General features: G+C 49.1%; 1 protein-coding gene across 2 annotated transcripts in view; it reads left to right on the forward strand.

Annotated features, from left to right (window-relative positions):
• The window catches only part of LOC119180984 (uncharacterized), a 204,611-nt gene that overhangs the window by 15,381 nt on the left and 163,657 nt on the right, over window positions 1-25,573 (forward strand). The window contains exon 2 of one of the 2 annotated variants that reach the window (XM_037432141.2): window positions 15,210-15,290. The exons of the other annotated variant lie outside the window; for it this stretch is intronic. Within the exon in view, the coding sequence (XP_037288038.2) occupies window positions 15,210-15,290 (81 nt within the window). The remainder of the gene's footprint in view (window positions 1-15,209; window positions 15,291-25,573) is intronic. 2 annotated transcript variants of the gene reach the window in all.

The following is a 25,573-nucleotide window of genomic DNA, read 5'->3' on the forward strand; positions in this document are numbered from 1 at the left end:
GCGACCTGCATGACGATGAGGAAACAATGTGGCGTGCCAGCTTGAGTGTGCGCGAGCACGACCTTGTGGCGCCCTTGAAAAGGACAATAACGTTTTTTTTTTCCTGAATGAGACTAGAAAGAAGCGACTAGAAAGGGCTGCTGACCAAAAGGTCGAGGTTTCGAACCTGGCCGCGGTAGTCACATTTCGATGGAGGTAGAATGGTATACAGGCCCGTGCACTGTACGATGACAGTGCACGCTAAAGAACACCTGATGCTCGAAGAGGAGAAAAACTTAATTCATCCCAAGAGGGAAAGGTGCGGTGGTGGAGTGTCAGAGGAGCCTACATGCTCGAAATTTCCTTAGCGTTCCACTGCAGCCTCTCACAATCATATCGTCGTTATCGAACCTAAAATTTCGGATATTAATATATTTCACAATTACAAACGTGCACACACTCGTTGTAGGGGCCTGGCCAGAAATCGCCTTTGGTCGAGGGAAATGGGGGAGGGGGATATACGTGTCAGAAACGGATACGGATGGTCCCATCAGTAACGGCCCACCCCTGTAGAGCCCGAGAGAGAATCAGTTATTCGGGGAAAAAAATGTCACAGTTTCGCTGCTAGGGCGAAGCAATCAATGTGATAGCAATAACTTGGAATGTAACGCTGAGAATGGCTGGCAGTTCGAAACGTACTACCGGCGTCAAATCAAACGCGAACAGCGGAGCGCGTGTTTCAAGCATTAGAAACAGTATAGTGTTGACCGTCCAGTCATCACCATTGACAGGCGTGCGCATCCGGTTTGGCAGCACTGCGCGATTCCCCCTACTGTGCGTTATCTCCGTTTCTGCTCTTGTTTTCGTATGGTGATAATGGTGGCCATCCTGGGCGTGCCGAGCGCTTTTGATCGTATCACTCGCAATTCCTTGCTTTTACTTCAGCATCCCAGTGCAATCGGCGACTTGGCAAGATAAAACGAAAAGAGCAATATAATCGGTTTGTGGTTGATTTTCAAACGATCGTCGTATCTCGTTCGCCAGCGCTGCTTCGCCTGCACACTTCTTTCAGAGGCCGACCCGAAAACGCATCACTTTAACTGTAAATGCCGAGCGTTTGTTCGGAAGAGAGAGCGCGAAACGTTTCGCTTTACGGGCACGAAGTGAAACAGCGCGAAATCACAAGCATTGTGAACCGACTTTTGTCTACTATAAATAGAATTAGACAGTAATTCCATAATGATGGACTCCGTGATGACAAACGGTGCTACAATACTCTCCTTTGGCTGCAATAGCTTAACCACTGTGTTTTTTTTTTGTTCCTTTCAAATAGCATACCTGGAACACAAGCAGAAATATTGTACTGTAGGGGGATCGCACAGTGCTGCCACACCGGATGTGTGGGCCTGTCTGTGCCAAGGACTGGTCGACGGCACGCACTATGCATTGATAAGGCTTGTGCCACGCGCTCCGCTGTTCGCGTTTCATTTGATGCTGATAGTACAGGGCGCTGCACACGCACAAATTACGCACGAACACAACACACACAGGACGAGAGCTAACTAACGACGTTTACGGCTCGATGCTCCACGCGCTTTTTAAACAAAAAAACGACGCACGTAACGTAATCACAGGTACAGATATGAGTGCGAACTAACGAGTGTCCCAGTTGTTACTTCGCCGCGTTTGAAAAGCGCGCTCTTTTTCGCAAACGGGGCCTGTCCAGCGAGCGAAGTGACCTTTATGGCCCGGGAAAGTAACGCAATCGTTCCGGTGAAAGGCCAAAGCACACGATTCTCCCCACCGTAGGATAGGCGCGCGCGCACACAAGCACCTAACATCCGGGGCAAAGTACGCGTGGAAGATAAGCGCGCGTTGGCGCATCGCGATGAGCGGGGGGCAGAACGCGGTTGGCTTTTTTTTTTCTTTCTTGAGCTTTCATATATATAGATCGTGTACATATACGGTGCATGACGGCGGTTGTGGCGGTGGCGGCAAAAACCATCCGAGACTGTCCATGTAATTGCTATCGCAATAAAACGGGCGCGTACAGATATGCGCGTCCGACGGGTGATATTTTCGAGGAGCGATTTTTCTCGCGCTCTCGGGTGCCGATGTTTCCCGCGTACGACGCCGAAATCCGCGAGTTTCGCTCTAGAAGAAGAAAAGAAAGAACGGCGAAGAACGCAGACGGTCACATGTACCCCATAGCCCTCTCCTTCTTACTAGTCTTCTGAGCGAACGAAGCGTGGGAAATGTGGAGCTCTATCGCGATAACTGCCCGTCGTCCCCCCTCTGCGTGTTAGACAAGAAGAGGGAGGGGAGGAATGAAGGGGGTATAGGTTAAGACCCAAGTGGTCCGTCCAGTCGGTCGTGAAGCCCTTATCGGCGGAAAACCAGATGTCCGCCGGCGCGCCTGCGTAATGTACTATATATACAGTGACGTATAGGCTGCGGCAGGTGCACGGCTTTTGGAGGCTGCAGGGATTCTTAAACAACTCCTCGCGCCGTCATCTGGCGAATCTGTGTTCTGCATATACGTGCGCAGTAGCCCCCCCCCCCCCCCTCCTTTCTTTCTTACCTTCTGTTGAGGTTTACATTCCGGCCCCTTATGCAACGTGAATAAGTGAACGTCGCTGAGAGTGAATTGAAGATGTGGCGGATATTTGCGAGAGGTTAGAGAAGGGGAGGTGAAGGGGAAGTGGCATGCATATATAGTCGGGTGGGTTTAAAACGACGCCGACGTCATTCGAACCGAGATCAAGCCGCGCTTTTGAAGCGTAGTTGCTGGTTGGAGCTGTGGATGGTGGAGGTGGTTGCACTGTCGTTCTTTCTCTCTCTCTGTCTTTAGTTTGTTTGAGTCTAGTGACATGGACGAGGAACGTTTGCTGTCGGGCTAGTGGGTGCATAGCTGAATTTCCATTGATGGCGCAAATGTTTGACACAGGAGAAGACACTTAAGAAGAATGTGCGCTTGTCCGTCTATTACGTGTCTTCTTCACTGTCTAACATTAGCGCCATTAATTCAAGTTCAGCTGACATAGACTAACTTAAATGACAGAGGCCAGAGCATTTTACCTGCCGAAAACATTGCGTGATAGCCCACTGCAGTTTTGTACGTGCTTCCGTCGGAAAGAAGAAGCAGGATGAAGGGAAGGAAGTTGATTGATTGTTTGATATGTGAGGTTTAACGTCCCAAAACCACCATATGATTATGGGACGTTAAACCCCACATATCAATCAATTATGAGAGACGCCGTAGTGGAGGGCTCCGGAAATTTCGACCACCTGGGGTTCTTTAACGTGCACCCAAATCTGAGCACACGGGCCTACAACATTTCCGCCTCCATCGGAAATGCAGCCGCCGCAGCCGGGATTCGAACCCGCGACCTGTGGGTCAGCAGCCGAGTACCTTAGCCATTAGACCACCGCGGTGGGGCAGGGAAGGAAGTACACCGACCAAGTAAAATATTAAACGAAACTCTTTTTTTTTCCTTAATGCGAAGGATTTCTTGGCGAACTTCGGGGAATTTGAACGCACCTATCTATCTATCTAGCCGCTTACGTTTGGGTGCTCTCGTGGGCACCCCCTTAACTTGGCGTGAACCAAAATTAGCATGGGAGGGTAAGATGGTTTGGCGAACATGACGCGCTAGTCAAGACATGAATTATGCCACGATCCCGTCGCGTACGTCGTGAAACACTTCCCGCCAGACATGGCACATACCCACGGGCGGGTATGTGCCACAGGTGATTGACACTTAGTATCTACCCAAACGACGAGAACACACATGGGTAATGTTAACGTGCAAGCGTTAAGTTGTACTCCACATCGGTAGCGTCGACCCGACGAATCCAAAGAATAAATGCCAGGGTCCCAGCTGCAACCGAACCCAAGCATTCTGCGTGGCAGTGAAGCATATTACCACAGAGCTACGCCATGTCTCGGAATTGCTTTTCAAATAGTCGCTAATCTTCGTGAAACATAATTAGTAGTTGTAGTGGTTGCAGTGCATGCCTACCCAATTTTATAAACATCACATATGTACTCTTATGATACAGCCGTCATGTCGGGTTAACGTCAATTGTGGTTAGTTGCCGTGCGCAAAAGGGGATTTATGTAGCAGTGTCCAGGGCCAACATCCTCGCGAGCATCAGCGCTTCGTATCAGCTTCTGGTGTTGCTAATGCGCATGTTCCAGTTGGCATCGTTGCGCAAGTGCAAACAACTGACTATATAAACATCTGAAGCTCTTCAACATATGTCTGCGCGTGCAACGTTTGTACACATATTCAGCGTCATTTAATGACGTGTCACTCAATAAAAAAATCGCAACACGGTCACCTTCCCTCCGCATGCTTTGCATAACGTCGATTCCCAGGTACGTGGGATCTGCCTTTTTTTTACATTCTGACTTTCAGATATATATATATATATATATATATATATATATATATATATATATATATATTGTGGGGTCTCGGCGAGGCGAACGCGCGCACCGCCACGCCACGCTCTCGGAGTGAACGGACACAGTTGACACGATCGGTACAACGAACCCACATACATACATTTATTAACCAATTTAGACGACGATATCGTCCGCCGAATGATACAACAATTTCAATTAACACTAAACCATACAAACAACGTAATGCCAGGACACACTAAACACACAATAACATGATAAACACACACTAACACACCCAACACACTAGCACATACCCAAGGCGGCGTCGCCAACGCCTGACCTTACACGCGGGACCCCGACGCGAAGCCCGCGGTGCCGAGCACCGGGGACCCGCGCTACAGACAACCGTTCGCGGCAGCCGCCACGCGCAGAAGAGACTCGCTCAACGCTCGCCCACCACCAAGGCCCGCCTTCCGCCAGGGGCCACCACCGGCGCTACCACTCTACCAACAGTGGTACTCAAAGCGAACACAACGCCATCTATCGCCCGGTGGTGGTCACCACCGAAATAACGCCCTGGGGCGAGACACGTGCGCCACGCGGCGCAGACAACTTTACAGGGGGGGGGGGGGGGGTGTGTCAGCACCCCCACATTCCCCCAACCTTAAATCAAACCATATCCCGAAATCAGAAATTAGCTACACAAGCTTTAACAAAAAAATGATATCGCACGACCATAATGTCCTTGCACCACGACACCGCCGCTGGTCGACACTGCTGCACTCTCCGGCTAGACTTCACCTCAGTACCGGCCCCGCAACAGCAACGTTGCCGTCGGCGCGACGATCCGTCGCTAGCGCCGACACGTCTTCCAGTTGCGACCAGCACTCACGAGGGCGCCGGACTGCAGGCAGTTGCGCAGGTCCCAGGCATCTTCATCGCCCGAACTCACGACGGCATTCCTGTCCAGCGACGCTGACGATGCGCAGGACAGCCGGCCGTGGATGACATCCCTCCCGCTGAATACATCAACAAAAAACAAAACTCGAAAGAAACAAAGGAGCGCGGCCCAGGGGAGGGAGCTTCAGGCTTTTCGGCCACGTGGTACGGTGGTTAGTACTGCTAGCTAATACATCGGTGGCGGCCGAGACGCCCATCAAAATAAAAACAAAAATCACTTTTCCTAACTCGTGCTCACAAGAAAAAAAAAGTGAGGGAAGCGGAGCGCAACACCTCAACGCTACGATCCACCTAGTTGTGCCACGTGCGACAGGCGGCTGCGCAGAGCCTTAGGCCTAATGAGTCGCTCGGCAACAACCGGCATCCACCCAGCACCCAGCCTAGGCGCAGAAGAGGCAGCCGCGAGGAGACGTCCACTCTGTGAGGTGGCCCTATCGCTCGCCGCACACAGCAGCTTACCGAGCGATCGGCGTCCACCGCCCCGGGCGGTGTCACGACGCCCCGGCGTCGAGCCGCAATACAAGTCAGCAACGACGCCCGGCTCCCTGAGCCCAAAGAGATAGAAGAAGCTATTTACAGAAAATCGGACCACCCACGAGGCTTCCGTACTCACTCGCTTCGGGCCTGGCCTACAAACCACGTGCTCTAGGCCTTGCTCACCCCAGGATGCGGACCGCATGGCTCTCGTCCTAATTCAACAACGTTTTTGAAAACTAACAACAAAAAATAACAACACTTGCGAGCAAAAAAATGAATAGAAAGTCAACTTGCCGACAAATTGAAACACGTTACAAAACCAATCCCCTCGCTTCTCAATAAAGCGCACCACCGACGCTAGCAAAGAAGTCCCCCCTAGGCCTACTCTACTCCGGCTCTAACAAAATCCCTGTACCGAACCGCAAGAACCGACGTCCGACACTCCAAGAGCTCCACGTTGGGCAGCCAGTGTGGGGTCTCGGCGAGGCGAACGCGCGCACCGCCACGCCACGCTCTCGGAGTGAACGGACACAGTTGACACGATCGGTACAACGAACCCACATACATACATTTATTAACCAATTTAGACGACGATATCGTCCGCCGAATGATACAACAATTTCAATTAACACTAAACCATACAAACAACGTAATGCCAGGACACACTAAACACACAATAACATGATAAACACACACTAACACACCCAACACACTAGCACATACCCAAGGCGGCGTCGCCAACGCCTGACCTTACACGCGGGACCCCGACGCGAAGCCCGCGGTGCCGAGCACCGGGGACCCGCGCTACAGACAACCGTTCGCGGCAGCCGCCACGCGCAGAAGAGACTCGCTCAACGCTCGCCCACCACCAAGGCCCGCCTTCCGCCAGGGGCCACCACCGGCGCTACCACTCTACCAACAGTGGTACTCAAAGCGAACACAACGCCATCTATCGCCCGGTGGTGGTCACCACCGAAATAACGCCCTGGGGCGAGACACGTGCGCCACGCGGCGCAGACAACTTTACAGGGGGGGGGGGGGGTGTGTCAGCACCCCCACAATATATATATATATATATATATATATATATATATATATATATATATATATATATATATATATATATATATATATATATATATATATATATATATATATGGTGCATGACGACGGCGGTGGCAGTGACGCAAAAACCAGCCGAGACTGTCCATCGAATTGCTATCGCAATCAAATGGCGCGTACGACGGGCGATATTCTCGAGGGGACAAAATGGTACATTGTTCTCAGATTCCGTTTCCATGTAAAGATTGGGTGAAATGGATGAAACTTGATCGCTTTGGATTCGCTGCTCTATGGAAAAGGCAAGAAATGTCGATATAAAGGAGGAGTGAAAGAGAACACTTATGTACATGCGTGCACATGCCCAGAAGATCCCAATATGTGAACATATTTCGCGGTCCGATTATATTGAGATTATTTTAGGTTCGCCTAATTTAGCAAGCCTCCGTCGCGTCAAGACAGGAGTGTTAATTACTTGCTTATGCAGTCATTCTGTGCTCCGCCAGCTCCTTCAACAACGCACTCTAATAACGAAGCGCCCCTTTGTTCGGAGGCATTCCTCGATTCCTGCTATACATTTTCATTAGCGAACAGCCTCCACCTCGTATATACTCGAGGCCAGACGTACTGATCGCCACGATAAGTCACGGCCGATTCTTTTCTTGGCGCTCATTTGAATAGTAGAGCGAGATAGACAGAGAAGTAAAGGACGTACAATGAGGTTATTTGCATAGTAAGTGTGAATAACCTTCCCTCCCCTTTCAAGGACAGACGGAGTTGAGCTAAGCGCCGCCTGGTAGGAACGGCTATTTCTTGTTCGCTTCGAATCCTGCAGCGCCTCGCGCTAGCGCGCACAAACTGTTATCAACCGTGTACCTTGTCTGAACCTTAGCCTCTCGTGGAATTATCGCGTGGAGCATCTTTCCTTGCTATACACGCCACCCAGTCGGTTCATTGTTTTGTATTCCCCATCGCTCGTAACGCGTCACATATATGGGGTGTCCCACATAAGTTGAGCTAAGAATTCGAAAATGAAAGGCACTTAGGAGGCGAATTTAACCAAACGCATAGTACTCGCACTAGCCTCTAGGTACTCGAGCTATTTTTTTTCTCCCCATACTAATTAATTATTAATTACGTATTGTTTCGTTATAGGCTTGAAACTCGTGGAAACCCAAAATATGAGCACTGAGATGTAGAGCTCTTTCAGAAACCACCGACTAAATTGTTTCCTGTACGATACGTCTCGCGCTGTTCTAAAGAAAGCCCGCGAAATTTGAAAAGAAGCCGTGCAACGGACCGCGAGTGCACTGCTATAGTGATGCTGTAGGCTTTCTTTACAACGCGGAAAAAATAACGGCGCTAGATGTATCGTACAGGAGACAATTTAGTCGGTGGTTTCTGAAAGTGCACTGTGTTCATATTTTAGATTTTCAGCCCATAATTAAAACGGGTAGTTAAGAATTACTAATTAATTAGTGTGGGGAGAAATAAAAAAATAGCCCTGAGTACCTACAGGCTAGTGCGAGTAGTACGCGTTTGGTTCAATTCGCCACTAAAGTGTATTTCATTATATATATATATATATATATATATATATATATATATATATATATATATATATATATATATATATATATATTGTAACGCGGAGAAATAAGACAAAGAGACAACGCCTTTGCTGCAGGCCGGCTGTTCTTTATCTGCTTCCTCTTCATCGTCTTCCGTCTCTCCCAGGTATGCGCCGAGCACGATCGCCGCTTTGTCATCATTACACTCGGCCACGCTGCAGCTGGTCTACTCCTGTAAGAAAAACACAAACCAATGTCACGTTTGCCGCCGTATGCAGTTCTTCATCCGCGACACATGCACCGCAAAGTTATTCCGTTTTCTCTTGTCTCTGCGCGTATCAGAAGCTGTGGATCGTACTCGCCAAGTGTTATCTCCCAAGCGCTCAGAAATAATGTAAGGGCCGTCGTACTTTGGGTGCAGTTTGTTTGAAGACGATGGCGCACCTCGCTGTAGCCACACCTCATCACCTACACTGTATTTCGGCGCGGGACGGTGGCGTCGGTCGTAGTATCGCTTTTGTGCCTGTTGAGCATGCACAATCCTCCTACGCGCCTCCACACGGATATCGCGACAAAGTCTCTGGCGTGCAGCGGAACGCCCTACTTTAACGGGAGTGTCCAAACCGAACGTAGCATTCAGTTGCGGGAGCTGACCATAGACAATCTCGTAGGGGCAAATTCCTGTGGAGCTGTGTGCCGCCGTGTTCACTGCGTACGCAGCTGCTTGGAGATGATCATCCCAGTCGGCCTCACCTCGTTTGTGATTCTTACAGTACGGTGCGAGTCTAGCCTGGATAGTCTGGTTCGACCTTTCGGTCAGTCCGTTCGCCTGCGGATGGTATGCCGACGCGAAGTGATGGTCCACTCCAGCTTGTTGTAGGTAAGTGCGGAGCTCGCGACTGCGAAAGGTGGTCGACCGGTCGGAGATCAACTTGTTAGGAAGACCGTGTCGCCATTCGAAGCGATCTTTCAGGAATCGGATGACATGGCTAGCAGCAAGCGAAGGCACGGCCGCGACCTCTACGAACTTGGACAAGTAGTCCACAGCGAGTATAATGTAACGATTGCCCGCTGTCGTCATTGGAAGAGGCCCGATGTGATCTATGCCCAACGTGTGGAAAATTGTCTCTGGAGGCTTGATCGGCGTAAGAAGTCCATGTCGAGCTCCAGGACGTCGTTTGTGTTGCTGACAAATCTCGCAACTGGCAACGTATGAACGCACGCTTTTATCCATTTTCGGCCACCAAAAACGTTCTTGTGCCTTGCGTAAGGTGGCTCTGTAGCCAACATGGCCTCCCTCGGGAGTGTCATGGATGGCGCGTAGTACGCTCGATCTTAAGGTGTCAGGAATGACCAGGAGATGACACTCGGTGCTTTTATCGGCCCAGTGACGCCGATACAGCGTTCCATTACGTAAGACAAACTTGGCATTGCGTCCCGCATCGCCAATGGAGTCTATAACGGATGCGAGTCTTCCATCGGCTTGCTGAGCCTTGGTCACGTCCTGTTGAGAAAACAGGATCCAGGTTTCTCGATTTCGTGTGGAGAACTCCTCGATCGGATTTCGCGATAAAGCGTCCGCAAGCTGATTTTGTGCTCCAGCACGGTGACGGATGTCGTACGTATAGTCTTGGAGCCGAACAATCCATCGGGCAAACTTGTGCTTGAGGTGCTGCTTCTGGAACATCCACGCAATCGCGGAGTTGTCTGTTACTACCGTGAAGTGTCGGCCAAACAAGTAGTGGCGGAACTTTTCATCCACACTCCATACTACAGCCAAACACTCCAGTTCATTCGAATGATAATGCCGTTCTGCGTCCGATAGTTTACGACTGGCGTAGCAGATGACGTGCCCACGCCCACTCGAGTCACGTTGAAGTAAAACCGCCCCCAGGCCAATCTGACTCGCATCAGTATGGACTTCTGTCATCCAATCTTCATTAAAGTGGCAGAGCACCGGGCTATGTGTAAGCTGGTGTTTGAGGGTTTGGAAGGCGTTATCCTGCAAAGGACCCCACTGAAATTGGGCGTTTTTCTTCAGTAAGTCCGTGAGTGGAGCAGCAGTTGACGCAAAGCTCGGTACAAACTTGCGCAAGTATGACGCCATTCCTAGGAATACCTGGAGCTGTTTTATAGATGTTGGTGCAGGGTATTTGGCAACGGCGTCTATGCGTTCAGGCAAGGGTCGTACGCCATTATGAGATATCTGATAACCAAGATAAGATATTGTCGTCAACCCAAACTGGCACTTCTCGCGGTTAAGTCGAAAGCCGGTGTTGTATAGCCTCTGCAGAACCGTGTCGAGATTTTGTAGATGTTGTTTTTCTGTTTCCCCGATGACTAGAACGTCATCGAGGTACACGACGCAGGCACGGTCTATCAGTGTGCCTAACACTGTGTTCATGGCACGCTGAAAGGTGCTTGGAGCAGTTCGCAGACCGAACGGCATCCGATTAAACTCGTACAAGCCAGATGGTGTTCGGAAGGCCGTCTTAAACTTATCTTCTTCAGCCACGTTGATCTGCCAATACCCTGCTTTTAAATCTAGCGACGAAAAGAACCTCGCTTTTCGTACGGCGTCAATAGCGTCGTCAATGCGTGGCAGCGGGTACGAGTCTGGTATGGTGTGCTTGTTCAGCTCTCGGTAGTCAACACAGAATCGGAGATTGCCGTCCTTTTTACGGACTAGGACAACAGGTGCTGCCCACGGGCTAGAAGATGGCCTGATTATGCTTGCGGCAAGCATTTCTTGCACCTGCTGGTCAATTAATATCCGCTCTCGTTCGGCATATCTACGTAACGGTATGGACACCGGCGGATGATTGTCGGTAGTAATATGGTGCACTAGCACGCTAGTTCCGGGAAGCTGAGTAGTAGTATCAGCGAAGAGCGATGCGTGCCTCTCGAGTATTGCGGGAAGTGTAAGTGGCGTCGTCAGCTCACCTTGGAATTGCGCCGGAGGCACACTTGGAGCCACAGGATGGAGGTTGACGGTACTTCCTTCCACCGTGAGGCGCACTTCCCCGGAGAGCAGGTAGTCGGCCCCTAAAACCATGTCTGTGGGCAGGTCGTCGAAGACGGGCACCGAGGACAAAAACTTGCTGCCGGCCTCGGTGTTGAGTTGCAGGTTTAGGGCACCGACCGGTAGTACGTCGCCACCGAGACCCCGCAGTGGTGGCTCAGTCCAAGGCTGGAGAGGTTCGGAGGCGTGGCGGCGAAGCAACGCCGTACGTTGAGCTCCGGTATCAACGAGAGCTGTCAGTTCTCCGATGCCGTCGACGCGGACCTTGAGGGTTGGAAGTGGGCGTGATTGATATTGCATCGCTTGAGGTTGGCTTTGTGGGCAGCTTTTATACCCATGCCCGATGCGGCCACACGTATAGCATCCGCGTCTCGGTGAAGCTGGCTCCTTTGGGCCAACTGCAGCCGCCCGGCGATGAGACGTGTCCTGCAACTCCATTGCCTGGCGTACGAAAGTGGAGATGTGGACTGGGTGGTTGTAGGCGGACAAGACGGCTGCGTGCGTCGAGTCATGGATCCCGTCGATGATGTACTGCCTGGCTGCGGAGGAGGTCCACTGTATATCGCAAGCTTGTAAAAGGTCCAGCTTGTCGTAGATGTAAGTCGCGACGTCCTCGGTTGCACCTTGCCGGCGTGACCGCATGGTCATGAAACGGTCGTCGTAAGCGCTCGGAAGCGGCGCAAACGCGGACATCAGGGCCGCGCTCCATGTTTGCCATGTAGCGTATGTACTGCCTTGGAAACGATGCCACGCTTGGGCAGATCCTCGCAAACGTCCTTCAGCGACCGACTTCTTAATCGTGTCGCTCCACGAGTATTTAAGGGCAACCGAGTTTATCACGCTTACCCAGTTGGTAGGGTCATCCTTGAATCCATGAAAATATGGAATTTCGTTCTCGTTGAACGATCCAAAAGAGGCGCAGCCAAACCCGGATGTCTTGAGCTCTTGGGCGAACAGAGAGAAGCCTCGAGAAATGGCCTCGCTGCAGTCATGATGCGGTGCCGCCGTGGAGGCTTGGACGCCGTCCGTGATCGGTGGGGAGTTCGAGAGCACTCGTCCACTTCGAAGTGTAGTGGACGCAGGGATATCGGGGTCAGTAGTTCGCGACTGCGCCATTGTAACGCGGAGAAATAAGACAAAGAGACAACGCCTTTGCTGCAGGCCGGCTGTTCTTTATCTGCTTCCTCTTCATCGTCTTCCGTCTCTCCCAGGTATGCGCCGAGCACGATCGCCGCTTTGTCATCATTACAATATATATATATATATATATATATATATATATATATATTGCGACTCTGGTCACATTCCGTAATCTTTCGTTTTAATTTGTAAGCAAGAACTATACGCGAAAAATATCGAACAGGCGGTTTCTGTAGGTTCTGTACAACTCAGCGACCATACTTTGGGTGCTCATTTAGTAATAATTAAGTTGGGAAACATAAATGAATAATTAGTTGAGGGCAAAAATATAATCTGAATAAGTATACGTTATAGTACTATCGCATACCCATATGCACTTATGTGTTTGGTTCGTGCATTTATAGGTTTGCGTTTGGTTCGATTCGCTTCCGGTGCGCGTATAATTTTGAAGGTCTCGGCTCAAGTTACGTGGGACAACCTGTATAGGTTCTCAGATTGTCTCAAAAAAAAAAACAAAAAACTCGCGGGTTTAGAAAGTGTGCGAATACAAAAGCGGTCGTTCGAAATAAGCGGAAATGCACAGATGCGTTGTGTCAATGAAGAGGGCTGCGTATACAAAGAGCCACCTTCACTGCCGTACATGGCTGTGTAAGACTGCGTATATAGAAACCAAAGATGGGAGCTATCACATGAGTTGGGCGGGGATTGTTCCGAGAGCGCGCAAGCGGATCAAAAAGGTCGCCGTGTAAGGCAGAACCACCCTCGGCGAAATGTAAAGTGGTTAAAGGAAAGAAAGAAAGAAAAAGTAGGCGTAGGGAAGGGGGGTGGTCTTTCAATTAATTCCGAGAATTGTTCTGTCGGCCCGTGAGGGGGCGGCGGCCGTAATTTGCGAGTGCTTGCAGTAGTATATAATATATGCGTTCACAGTGCGACGACGCCACGAAGCGAAGAAGCAACAGAGGCGTCTGGGATGGTTCGGCGGACTTTGTTCGGCGGCGTACAGCGCTCCCTTCCCTGCACTCAACCTTGACCTCCTCCTCATCCTTTGCGCCGAGGGCGCCTGTATGCGTTCGTGTGTCTTCTCAATGCCCTGCGAATACGAAAACGGAACGAATAAACGCAAGCGTGCATCATTGCAGGGCAGTTGTTGCATGTTTGTGTGCATAGGTGTACAGGTATAAAGCTGTGGTCGGCGGCCATGTTCGAGGCAGTGCGGCGCCGGTTTGAGTTAGGCGCTGCTAGTTATAATAGTAAGACGTTATAGTCTGCGCGGGCGTGCCGCGGATTTGTGCCTGTCGCGGCGTTAACGAGGTGGAATGCTCGGCCCTAATTACGAAAATGAATGGCCGCCATTGGGGTAGGAGCATGGTTTACAGGGTGCAGACGGTATAGATGGCAGTGGAGTCTAAAGCGACGAATGAACAACATAAATGTAAGAGGAGTGAAAGGCCGCGTAAAAGAGAGAAAGAAAGAAGGAAAGAAAGGAAGAAAGGAAGAAACAAAGAAAAAAAAGAAAGAGAAGAAAAGAAAGAAAGAAATGGTTTGGTTGAATAGACGGCGAAGCGCCTGCTGGCGCTGAGCCTTGCTTCCCGCAAGTTTCAGCGTGGATCACAGGTGTCGCTCCGTTCGTGCTATCTTCCCCTTTTTTCAGGAACCAATTCATACGACAGAATAGAAAGATAATAGTCAGTCAGAGAGGAGTTAAAAAAGCTTTTGGAATCGCCGTTGCTCAAAAGAGGTCTCGAACATTTCTTTACAGAAACAGCAGTTCCCCTGTGATTTTCATTGCTGTGAAATCGCTGCTATCGAGAACGCAGTGCATTTTCGTTAATTTGTGTAAATTGTTAGGATGGTTGAGTGGGACACATATATACGGTATTTTGTTGAGACGAGAGCGTTAGATGCCTCACCAAACACGAAAACTGAATGCCGGTGGCATCGGCGAGTCGTTCAAAAGATTACCATTATGTTATCACGCGTCCATGTGACGTCACAGATCGCCATAGTTTATGACGTCGCATGATGACATCATCGCATGACATTTTCGCTTCTTAAAAGGCGAACTGGTCAAAAGAGACAGTGCTAAACCAGTTGTGGTACAGAAAACTTGCAACACCTCCGATGCTGGAGGCAATGCAAAATCACATCAGACACGAAACCTTTCCCAGGGGCGCGGGGGATAGATCAATATATAAGCTGAGACGAAGACGACGATAGCTTTCGTTTTCAAGTCATCTTTGGCAAATGCAAAAGGGACTCTGTGATATATTCTTAACACGCGAATGTTATACGCCGGGGTACCATGGCTTCGCTGACGTATTTCCGTCACGGATACGACGTAGTAAAATAAATAGCAACAAATTGCAAAGAAAAACTGTTCTGTTGCTGGGCGTCAACCATGAAATTTCTACAGTCATTGGACATGCGTTGATGCCGTCTTTTAACAAATCTTTCCGATGGATTCCGCCTCTAGTGTTTGTAAAAGGAATGTGCTACAGCCCTGTAGGCTTACATTGTATTTCGTTCAAGCTGCACTATACGCGCAACTGAGAATACTTCGTTTAATACCGACGTCCTCTTGGTGTTTCAGTACGTGGGCAGCTTCGACGTTTCGGACAACGACGTCTGGGTCAAGCCCGAGCTCATGGAAGCGCAGCTGTTTCGCATGAGGGTAAGTGGAGCTCTTCTATGGATGCATATGCGTGCTGAGGGTTCCCTTCAAGTGAGGAGGAGAGGGAGGCGATGTCTGACCGCATGGCCCCCTCACTCCCAATCCCGATGGGTGCTTAAAAAAAACAGTAAAGCAATCTTGACGCCGGGGATGTAAAAGTGGCAATGAAGGGACTGCGTTCTTACCACAGTGGCCTGCATTTGGTCCCCAAGTATTGCAGGGGGGGGGGGGGAGGGGGCTATATTGTTAAAAGCTTGTGTGGCCATAACCTTGCACATTGAAGATCTACGGGACATGTACAGTCAATAGCAAAAGTTTGCAGGACGTTGGATCCACAGCAAATGCTAATTTCTGCTGTGGCAGTGCTTAACGCTTGTAATCAAGTTGGTGACTGTGAAGGTTGCAAAGTCAAGTGCAATATGGAACATTCATTTGGAGGTTACATTCCCGGACAAAGCAGGAATTCAGCTTAATCGAACATCTCGTGTCCCGCAAACATTTGGTGCTGGGCGTACGTCTGAGTGAAGGTACGGAGCAGACTTGGCGCTATACCTTTCGGTTGATTAAGAAGGATGGTATGACCGCCCCTCCCCTGTCTTTCGTCGTGCACACGCCGATGGATAGACGTAATAGTATCTTCGCTATTTCGTTCTCGCTTTTTCGATATTTTTTTATTTTATACCTACTTCTAACGCCTTACCTGTTGTGTGCCCTACCCTCGATTTGACGCACAGCGCCCCCTTTTTACTCTGCAGAATGCACTCAAGGGACATCACATGATCGACTGAATGTGCCGTGACGCCAGACGTTCGATTTCCACGCCAGCGTAACAAGGGTTTCGCCATGATCAAGGCTTGGCCTTGATGGCTCATGTTTCACTATGTGCAACGTTGAGATGGGAGTCCTTGTATAGTGAAGTAAGCTCGCTGTAGGTCTTTACAAATTTCATAGGACAGTTGCACCTTAATTTACTCTCCGCCTAAAACAGCCAAATCTCAAATAAAAGTCACACTCAAAGAATGAAACGTCCCCTAAATATTGTAATAAAAAGCAAAACGATAAATATCGCGCACAAGATGTTCGCAAAGTCAAACAATAGATGTGTCACATTTCTGAAGGCTGTGAATGTGGCCATTGGAAGGTGTACTGCGTTATAATTTGTGTTAAAGCATGACCCACCTTTCTGTTCTCCTTGTCTAACTCCGTAATCATGAGTTGCAATTCGTCCCCTGAGTTACTCAGCAATGCAATGTCATCGGCGAAGCGCAGGTTACTAAGGTACTCCGCATTAACTCTTAGTCCTAACTGTTCCCATTCTAGGCTTCTGAAAACTTCCTGTAAGCACGCGGTAAATAGTATTGGGGAGATTGTGTCCCCCTGCCTTACACACTTCTTGATTGGTATTCTGTTGCTTTCTTTATGAAGCACTATGGTAGCAGTTGATCCCCTGTAGATTTCTTCCGGGATGTTTATATATACTTCATTGACGCCCTGATTCCGCATTGTCTGCATGACGGCTGATATTTCTACTGAATCAAATGCCTTCTCGTAATGTATGAAGGCTATGTATAGTGGTTGGTTATATTCTGAGCATTTCTATATTACCTGATTGACAGTATGAATGAGGTTGATTGTTGGGTAGCCTGTTTGAAATCCTGCTTGTTCTTTTGGTTGATTGAATTCTAATGTTTTCTTTACTGTGTTAGCAATTACCTTTGTAAATAGCTTGTATACTACAGAGAGTAAGCTTATCGGCCTGTAATTCTTCAAGTCCTTGTCATCTCCTTTTTTATATATGTATTAAAATGATGTTAGCGTTCTTCCAAGACTCTGGTACTCTTCCCGTCAGGAGACACCTCGTAAACAGGGTGGCTAGCTTTTCTAACACAATCTGTCCTTCATCTTTCAGCAGATCTGATGTTACCTGATCCTCACCAGCAGCTTTGCCTCTTTGCATGCTCTCCAAAGCTTTTCTGACTTCTATCATTACTGGTGGTGTGTCATCTGGGTTACCGCTAGTTCTTATAGCATTAAAGTCGAGGTTGTCCCGGCTTCTGTACAGATCTCTGTAAAACTCCTCCGCTACTTTAACTATCCTATCCATATTGGTAGTTATTTTGCCTTCTTTGTCTCTTGGTGCATACATCCGATTTTTGCCTATATCCCAAGTTTCCTCTCCACTGCTTTGACGCTTTCTCTGTTTTTCAGAGCGTGTTAAATTCTCTCCATGTTATACCTTCTTACATCGGATACCTTACGCCTATTAATCAACTTTGAAAGCTCTGTCAGTTCTATTTTGTCTGTTGTACTTGAAACTTTCATGATTTGACGCTTCTTAATGAGATTCTTCGTTTCCTGGTGTCACACCTGTCCCGTTTATTAGGGAGGCGATCGCCGGGCTAATTCCAAGGGCCGAAGTATCGGCCCCCCGAACCGCACCACGAAAGCGTGGACAATTTAGAAGTGGTCCTTATTGGTGCGCCAGCGGACGCCGGCTGTGGCCCAAAGAACAAGTCAGAGTCGAGAGTTGATAAACAAAACAAATATTATATTCTCAAAAATGGCAGATCGAAAACAAACACAAGAATGCACACTCCACAATAGTTACATACAATACGTCACCAATCAAACAACGTACTACACAGTACAATCAACCACACTCAAAACAACGGACACAGACAACGATACGCACTACAATGCAGTCGCATGCATTGAACAACCAAGACACTTAAGGACTAAAGAGATAGAAAACCTATTCAGTCCAAAGTCCTTGGATCAAAAGTCGAATGATACTCTCCCGAGAATCACTCACTCAAAGTCCAGCGTTGTTGTCGTTCCGCAGCTCTCGAAGTTTCTCTTCCAGGAAACCTCGCCTCTTCAATTGGCCACTCTTCAAACTTCAACTTCTTCGCCGGGAATCCGTCGGCTTCCCACACGCAGCTGTTGCCCGCGTCTTCGCTCGATAGCGGTAAACCCACGCTCTTGCCTGTAGCTCGAGCCGTCCCTACGGACCAAAACTTCGCCGACTACACGGCGGAATCTCTACGCACTCTGGCGCTCACTTCCGTCTCCTCCTGTTCTGTCACTACGGGCAGAACCTTCGCCGACTCCACGGCGGAATTCCTACGCGCTCCGGCGCTAACTTTCCGACTTCTCCTGATTTCTCGTCTCGGCCGCTCGATTAAATACCTTCCGCGCCACCTTCCAGAAATTTCTCCTCATTTCGTCGGCGCGACGCGCAGCGAAGGCTGGGGAGAGGCACGAGACGGTTCGACTGCCCTCGCCGGAGGATGATTCACTCGGTCTGACCCCGCCTCCTTCGTTCTAGAAAAATCGCGGCCTTGCTGGGCCGCCGATGTGGGGTGAGGAGGATCGTCTGCGAAGCCGTGCTTCTGCGGGGAGAGCGCGCGCCCGGGAGCCCTGGATGTTTGCTTTCTTTTTTTTTTACCTCGCGGCGTTTCTGCCGCCCGTTGTCGCAAGGATTTGGCGGCGCGCTCTTTTTTAGTGCTCGTTCTGTGACACTGCCCCCCACTTTAAGAATATTATCTCATAATATTCAAAACCACACAAACGAGCGCGAACAGTCACCACACATTCTCACAGACTGTAACACAATCCGTCGCTCATGACACTTCACATTCACAATATATCAATCAATACAATCGTACATTGTAGTTCAATTCCACAACACATGAAATATAGCCACAGGTACATGCCTACAACACTTCATCACACATTCTAAACAATACAAACGTACAAAGTTCTGTCTATCCAACAATTATACAACACTATACATCACACCATCGCACAGAACACTGACTCACTCGACATACACTTGAGACACAGGATAACAAGAACATTAGCACAACATATGTCACTCAGCCCTGCCAAACTCATTCTGATTCCACCTCAGCACCTATCCCGTGTGTTTCGAGCTGCGCTTGCGTCCCTTCTTGCGGTTCTCGCTCGATCTATTCTTGTGTTTCCACGTTCTTTTTCGGCGAGCCCTTTCCCACGACGATATCTGAGGCGTCGTCTCAGCCATCGTTGTCTCTTCCGACACCGTTAACGCGTCATTACATTCGACGGGTCCTGTCTGTTTATTTACCCGCTTGATAATGCCTCTACATTTTGCCCGGCTGGCCAACTCCGTCTCCTTTACACTGTCAGTCGGTTGAGGTCGTGCCGACGTACGTCCAGTTGCTCGGCCTGTGAACTTATTCGACACGATCGTCTTCTCCTTCGCTGTCTCTTGCGCCGCAGCTTCACCTTGGGCTCTAGTGAGACCCGTCACGGGATGCTCCTCCACTGTATCTCGCGGCCGCTGTGTTGGCGAGTGCTCTATCTTCGGGTCTTCTCCCAAACATTCTGGATCACTTGGCCCTCGCGCCCCGTCGATGTTTCCGATGACAAGGTCGTACAGGGGGGTCGTCATGCATAAAGCAGTAACCTTCCCGCTGAAGTACGGGGTTTCAACCTCAATTTCTGCTTCAGGAAGCATCCGAACTGTATGGTCAATTAAGCAGACCGGTTTCGTTTTGCCTGTTAACTCCCTTTCCCGTACCAAATCTCTCCGCACGATAACAGTGGAACTGCCGGTATCTCTTAACACCGTAACTTTTTTGCCCGCAACTTTTCCAGGCCGCGCTGGCATTCCTTTCGTAACACCGGTTGGCTGTTTTGTCATTACAGCACCGACAATAGGAATTTTCTCCCCATTTTTCAATTCTACGAATCCGTCGGTGACGGCATTATTATCGGATTTCGGTGCCACTTGCACACAGGATACCTGGTGAGTTTGACTCGCTCCGTTTCGACATGCATCTGCTTTGTGCCCAGTCTGACCACACTTAAAACATTTCACTACCGTAGGGCTCGTAAAGATCGTTCGACAGTTTTTCGCGCGATGACCCACTCGGTTGCACAGAAAACATCGCGGAATGCTCTCTGGTGCACGCTTCTTTTCTTCGGGAGCCAATTTCTTCGAATCATCGGGACACTCCTTCTTGACCTTGGCCAAATTAGTTCCACATTGCGCTTCCAAGAATTGATCAGCCAATTCAAGCATTCCTTCAAGTGACTCAGCCTTCCTCTCTTTCAAGTACAGCGACAGGCTTGGGTGGCAACTAGTAAGAAATTGTTCTCTAATTAGGTGCTCTCTAAGTTCATCGTACTCCTGCGCTGTCCCTGAAAGTTCAATCCATCTGTCGAAATAATGGCAAAGTCTGGCGGCATACTGCGTAGCTGTCTCACCGTCAGCTGGCTTTCCTGTCCGAAATCTGTCCCGGAATCCTTCCACGGTAAATCTAAATCGCTTCAGCAAAGCAGCTTTCACCTTTGTATAGTTGGCTGCATCGGTCGGCGTCAGCCTACCGTACACACTGAGCGCTTCACCACTCAAGCAAGTACTCAAAGCAGTTGCCCATTGATGTTCCGGCCAATTCTGGCTCTTCGCAATCGTCTCAAATCGGTGAAGGTACGCGTCTAGGTCGTCCTTCCTTTCATCAAACGCTACGAGCAGCTTGCTTGGGTTCAAGCGGAAGCCGTGATCTTCCCGTTCGCTGCTCTCAACTCTAGCTTGGACGGGAGTTTCACTTCGCTGTTGCAAACGGAGCCGCCCGAGTTCCATCTCGTGCTGCCGCTGCCGTTCCCTTTCCTCTCTTTCTTCTTTCGCCCTCTCAGCTGCCAGTCTTTCTTTCTCCAGCTCCAACTTCAATTGTTGCTCTCTTTCTTCCTTCGCTCTCTCAGCTGCCAACCTCTCTCGTTCCAACTCAGCTGCTTTTTCTTCCTTGGCCCTCTCAGCTGCCAACCTCTCTCGTTCTAACTCAGCGGCTTTTTCTTTCTTGGCTCTCTCCGCTGCCAACCTCTCTCTCTCCACCACCTCTTTCTCCTTCTGGCTTACCCACTTCCGTAGTTCGGCGCCAGAAAGACCCATCTTCTCACCAAGAGCAACTAACTTTTCGAGATCCATGGTGTCTCGCAAATAAAACCTTGCCGCGTGCAAAAAGTATCTGCCTAGATCAGTCTATCGGAGCACTCCCCTGCACTCGTTAACGAGAACACTGAACAACACACAAAATCGTTCCGATAGCACTATCAACAACTCGAGGCTCTTTCTCACTACTTTGGACACACTGTGCACCAAAAGGTCCTGTATCGCGGACGCCAGATTAATTGTCACACCTGTCCCGTTTATTAGGGAGGCGATCGCCGGGCTAATTCCAAGGGCCGAAGTATCGGCCCCCCGAACCGCACCACGAAAGCGTGGACAATTTAGAAGTGGTCCTTATTGGTGCGCCAGCGGACGCCGGCTGTGGCCCAAAGAACAAGTCAGAGTCGAGAGTTGATAAACAAAACAAATATTATATTCTCAAAAATGGCAGATCGAAAACAAACACAAGAATGCACACTCCACAATAGTTACATACAATACGTCACCAATCAAACAACGTACTACACAGTACAATCAGCCACACTCAAAACAACGGACACAGACAACGATACGCACTACAATGCAGTCGCATGCATTGAACAACCAAGACACTTAAGGACTAAAGAGATAGAAAACCTATTCAGTCCAAAGTCCTTGGATCAAAAGTCTGAATGATACTCTCCCGAGAATCACTCACTCAAAGTCCAGCGTTGTTGTCGTTCCGCAGCTCTCGAAGTTTCTCTTCCAGGAAACCTCGCCTCTTCAATTGGCCACTCTTCAAACTTCAACTTCTTCGCCGGGAATCCGTCGGCTTCCCACACGCAGCTGTTGCCCGCGTCTTCGCTCGATAGCGGTAAACCCACGCTCTTGCCTGTAGCTCGAGCCGTCCCTACGGACCAAAACTTCGCCGACTACACGGCGGAATCTCTACGCACTCTGGCGCTCACTTCCGTCTCCTCCTGTTCTGTCACTACGGGCAGAACCTTCGCCGACTCCACGGCGGAATTCCTACGCGCTCCGGCGCTAACTTTCCGACTTCTCCTGATTTCTCGTCTCGGCCGCTCGATTAAATACCTTCCGCGCCACCTTCCAGAAATTTCTCCTCATTTCGTCGGCGCGACGCGCAGCGAAGGCTGGGGAGAGGCACGAGACGGTTCGACTGCCCTCCCCGGAGGATGATTCACTCGGTCTGACCCCGCCTCCTTCGTTCTAGAAAAATCGCGGCCTTGCTGGGCCGCCGATGTGGGGTGAGGAGGATCGTCTGCGAAGCCGTGCTTCTGCGGGGAGAGCGCGCGCCCGGGAGCCCTGGATGTTTGCTTTCTTTTTTTTTTTTACCTCGCGGCGTTTCTGCCGCCCGTTGTCGCAAGGATTTGGCGGCGCGCTCTTTTTTAGCGCTCGTTCTGTGACACCTGGGAAGGCTTGCCATTGTCCTGTTTAACTATCCTGCCTCCAACTTCCACTGCACACTCCGTAATGATTCTCGTCAGATTATCATTCATTGTATCTACGCTAAGGTTGGTTTCCTAAGAGCTGAGTACCTGTTCTGAAGCGAGACTCTGAATTCATGTACTTTCCCTTACAGTGCTAGCTCATTGATTGGCTTCCTGCGTATCAGTTTCCGTCGTTCCTTTCTCGAGTCTAGGCGAATTAGAGACCGTACCATTCTATGGTCACTGCATCGTACCTTGCCAACCACTTCCACATCCTGCACGATGCCTGGGTGTGCACTCATTATAAAGTCTATTTCGTTCTTATTTTCGCTATTAGGGCTCCTCCGTGTCCACTTGCGGTTCCCTTGTTTTCGGTAGAAGGCCCTAATGTGATGTAATGAATGCAAGGTGATGCTGTCTTAATTTCTTAAATGCGAAGCATTAGTGAACTTCGGTGACTCTGAGCGTATCTATCTATCTATCTATCTATCTATCTATCTATCTATCTATCTATCTATCTATCTATCTATCTATCTATCTATCTATCTATCTATCTATCGATCGATGTATTTTTCTGTCTGTCTGTCTGTCTGCCTGTCTGTCTGTATGTCCGCTTATGACTTTTAGCTCTCCTGGCCGTTTCGATAATGATATGGATACCAAGCTTGATATGGCATAATGACTGTATGACGATCATAAGTAACTAGTCATAACATTGAAATCTTAACATGTATGTCATGAAGTCATGAGTTACATTTCATGGTCTTGTTTCTCTTGTGGTGGTTTCACCTACAAGACATGTTCCAAAACTGGTATGGTATGACTTGACTACATGGCGAACACCAGCGACAGACCCTAACATGAAAATCATGACATGCGTGTCATGTAACAACATGACTACATGGCACGCTCATGATGTGCTCGCGGCCGTTTCGGTAGTTCTAAATATGCCAAATTTGGTATTACGTGACATGAATGGACGACGAATGTAATTTACAGGTCCAAACATTATAATCATGATATGCGTGTCTTTTAAAACATGACTACATGCTACGCTCATAACGCGCTCGCGGCTGTTTGTCTAGCTCAACATATACTAAAAGTTGGTATTACGTGACGTAAATAGACGACGAAGGCAAATGACACGTCCAACCATGATAACCATGCTTTGGAAGTCATGTACGGCATAATTTACCCCCGCCTCGTAGCGTTGTGCTGATTTTAAATTGACATAACGTTCGCCTTTAGTGCTTCGCATATCATCAATTCCCACTGTATACGTAAGATCTGCCAATTCTTTTATGTCCTCACATGTTCATTCAATTACATCAAGCGAGGATCAGAAGCGGTACTTCATAAATGCTGTACAAAGTGCCAGCGAAGCTTGGCGCACATTTAACGCAAGCACTGTGAAAGCAAGTATTCGTACAGGTGTGCCGCGTCTTGAGCACTACAAGCGTTCTTTTCTCTTCACGCGCAGCCGAAAAGACGGCGAGACGCCGTGTTGTCGTCCCCCGTCCGGAGTGGGTGAAGGTCGTCGTGCGTGCGAAGCTCGACAAAACGTCGTCTTGTCGTGACTCTGCGGTTTCCAGTCAGGTTATTGCGGTCTCAGACGCGGTTGTCACGCAACAGCGTCCTCGAATCTCCTCGCCAAGAAAGCGATGCTGCTATGCCTTTGCAGCAAAGAATGAATGCCTGAAAAAAAACCAGCGTCCACCCCCCCACCTCCTCACAGGCCCCGATCTCTGGTTACGCCACCATCAGCAAGCGTGCCTTCGCAGCATTATAGGGCTCCTAACGTTCCTAATTGAATAATATGATGTCCCACTGTCTGCATTTTTATAATGAGATGGGGGCGCGGCGTTGATGTCTTGGAGAACCGTGACCCTCCCATCTCGTATAATGTACTGACAAAATATTTTTACCTGGTGCGGAGACAATACACTCCACCACACAGGAAACTAAGCAGACCATAGGCTTTTACACTCAGGCTTCTTCAGGTCGGGGCGCACCTATAATCCCGCGCTATTGAACAGAATTTATCCCGAAATACAGCCAACTAATATATGTTCATTCTGCCACGATATAGCTACCTTGGAACATATGCTCTGGCGGTGCCCCGCGTTACGCTGTGGGGAAGTCATCCCGCCGTCCAAATGGGAGGGTGCAAGCTCCGGACTCGAACAACAGCTATGGGCAGTCCACCGGGTCCGCGACGCAGCAGAGATACTTGGTCTTTCTGTTCCGACGAGGGAGTGGCTCGCGACGTGCTAAAGCACATTCCAAAGGACCAATTAAAAGTTCATCTATCCATTCATCATACAGACGATCATGCCAGGGGACGTGATATTCGAAGGTCGCAGGTTCCGTCCCTGGCCGTGGCAAGTTATCTTCTTGTCCACTTTTCTTTCTTCAGATTTGCATTGCAGTTACTTCTAGTAACATTCTCTAATAATCCCTTGTCATCATTGTCTATTAGATCTCAATAATAGTGTATCTAACAAGGCAAATGAGCCCTTAAATGTACACTTCTTTCCTTCTATCTACACTTCTCGCTTTCATTTTTTTATGTTTCCTCCTTTCCCGCTTTCTTTCCTTCATAAGGTTGGGCAATAAATTGTGCGAATGGACTTGTGTGTTACAACAAAAAAATATGCATGGAAGAGAAACTTCTTCATTGAATCTTCATTGTTATGGTTATTTTGTTTTTACACAATGGGGTTTGCTAAGCTTCCTGCTCATCGCGGGGAATTTTTTTTTCTGTGTCTTCGTTTTCCTCGCATTTACTTTGTATTTTCTCAGCCTACCCTCCCTGCCATCCTCCTTACCAGTGTCATTTTTCACATTTAAGTCACGCTTCCCGCCTCTGCCTCTGCTGGTTACTCTATAGTAGCGTCTCTCTCCATCGAAGCTCTGCTGGG

This window comes from Rhipicephalus microplus, unplaced genomic scaffold, assembly GCF_043290135.1.
Source record: "Rhipicephalus microplus isolate Deutch F79 unplaced genomic scaffold, USDA_Rmic scaffold_107, whole genome shotgun sequence".
Lineage (NCBI taxonomy): Eukaryota > Metazoa > Arthropoda > Arachnida > Ixodida > Ixodidae > Rhipicephalus > Rhipicephalus microplus.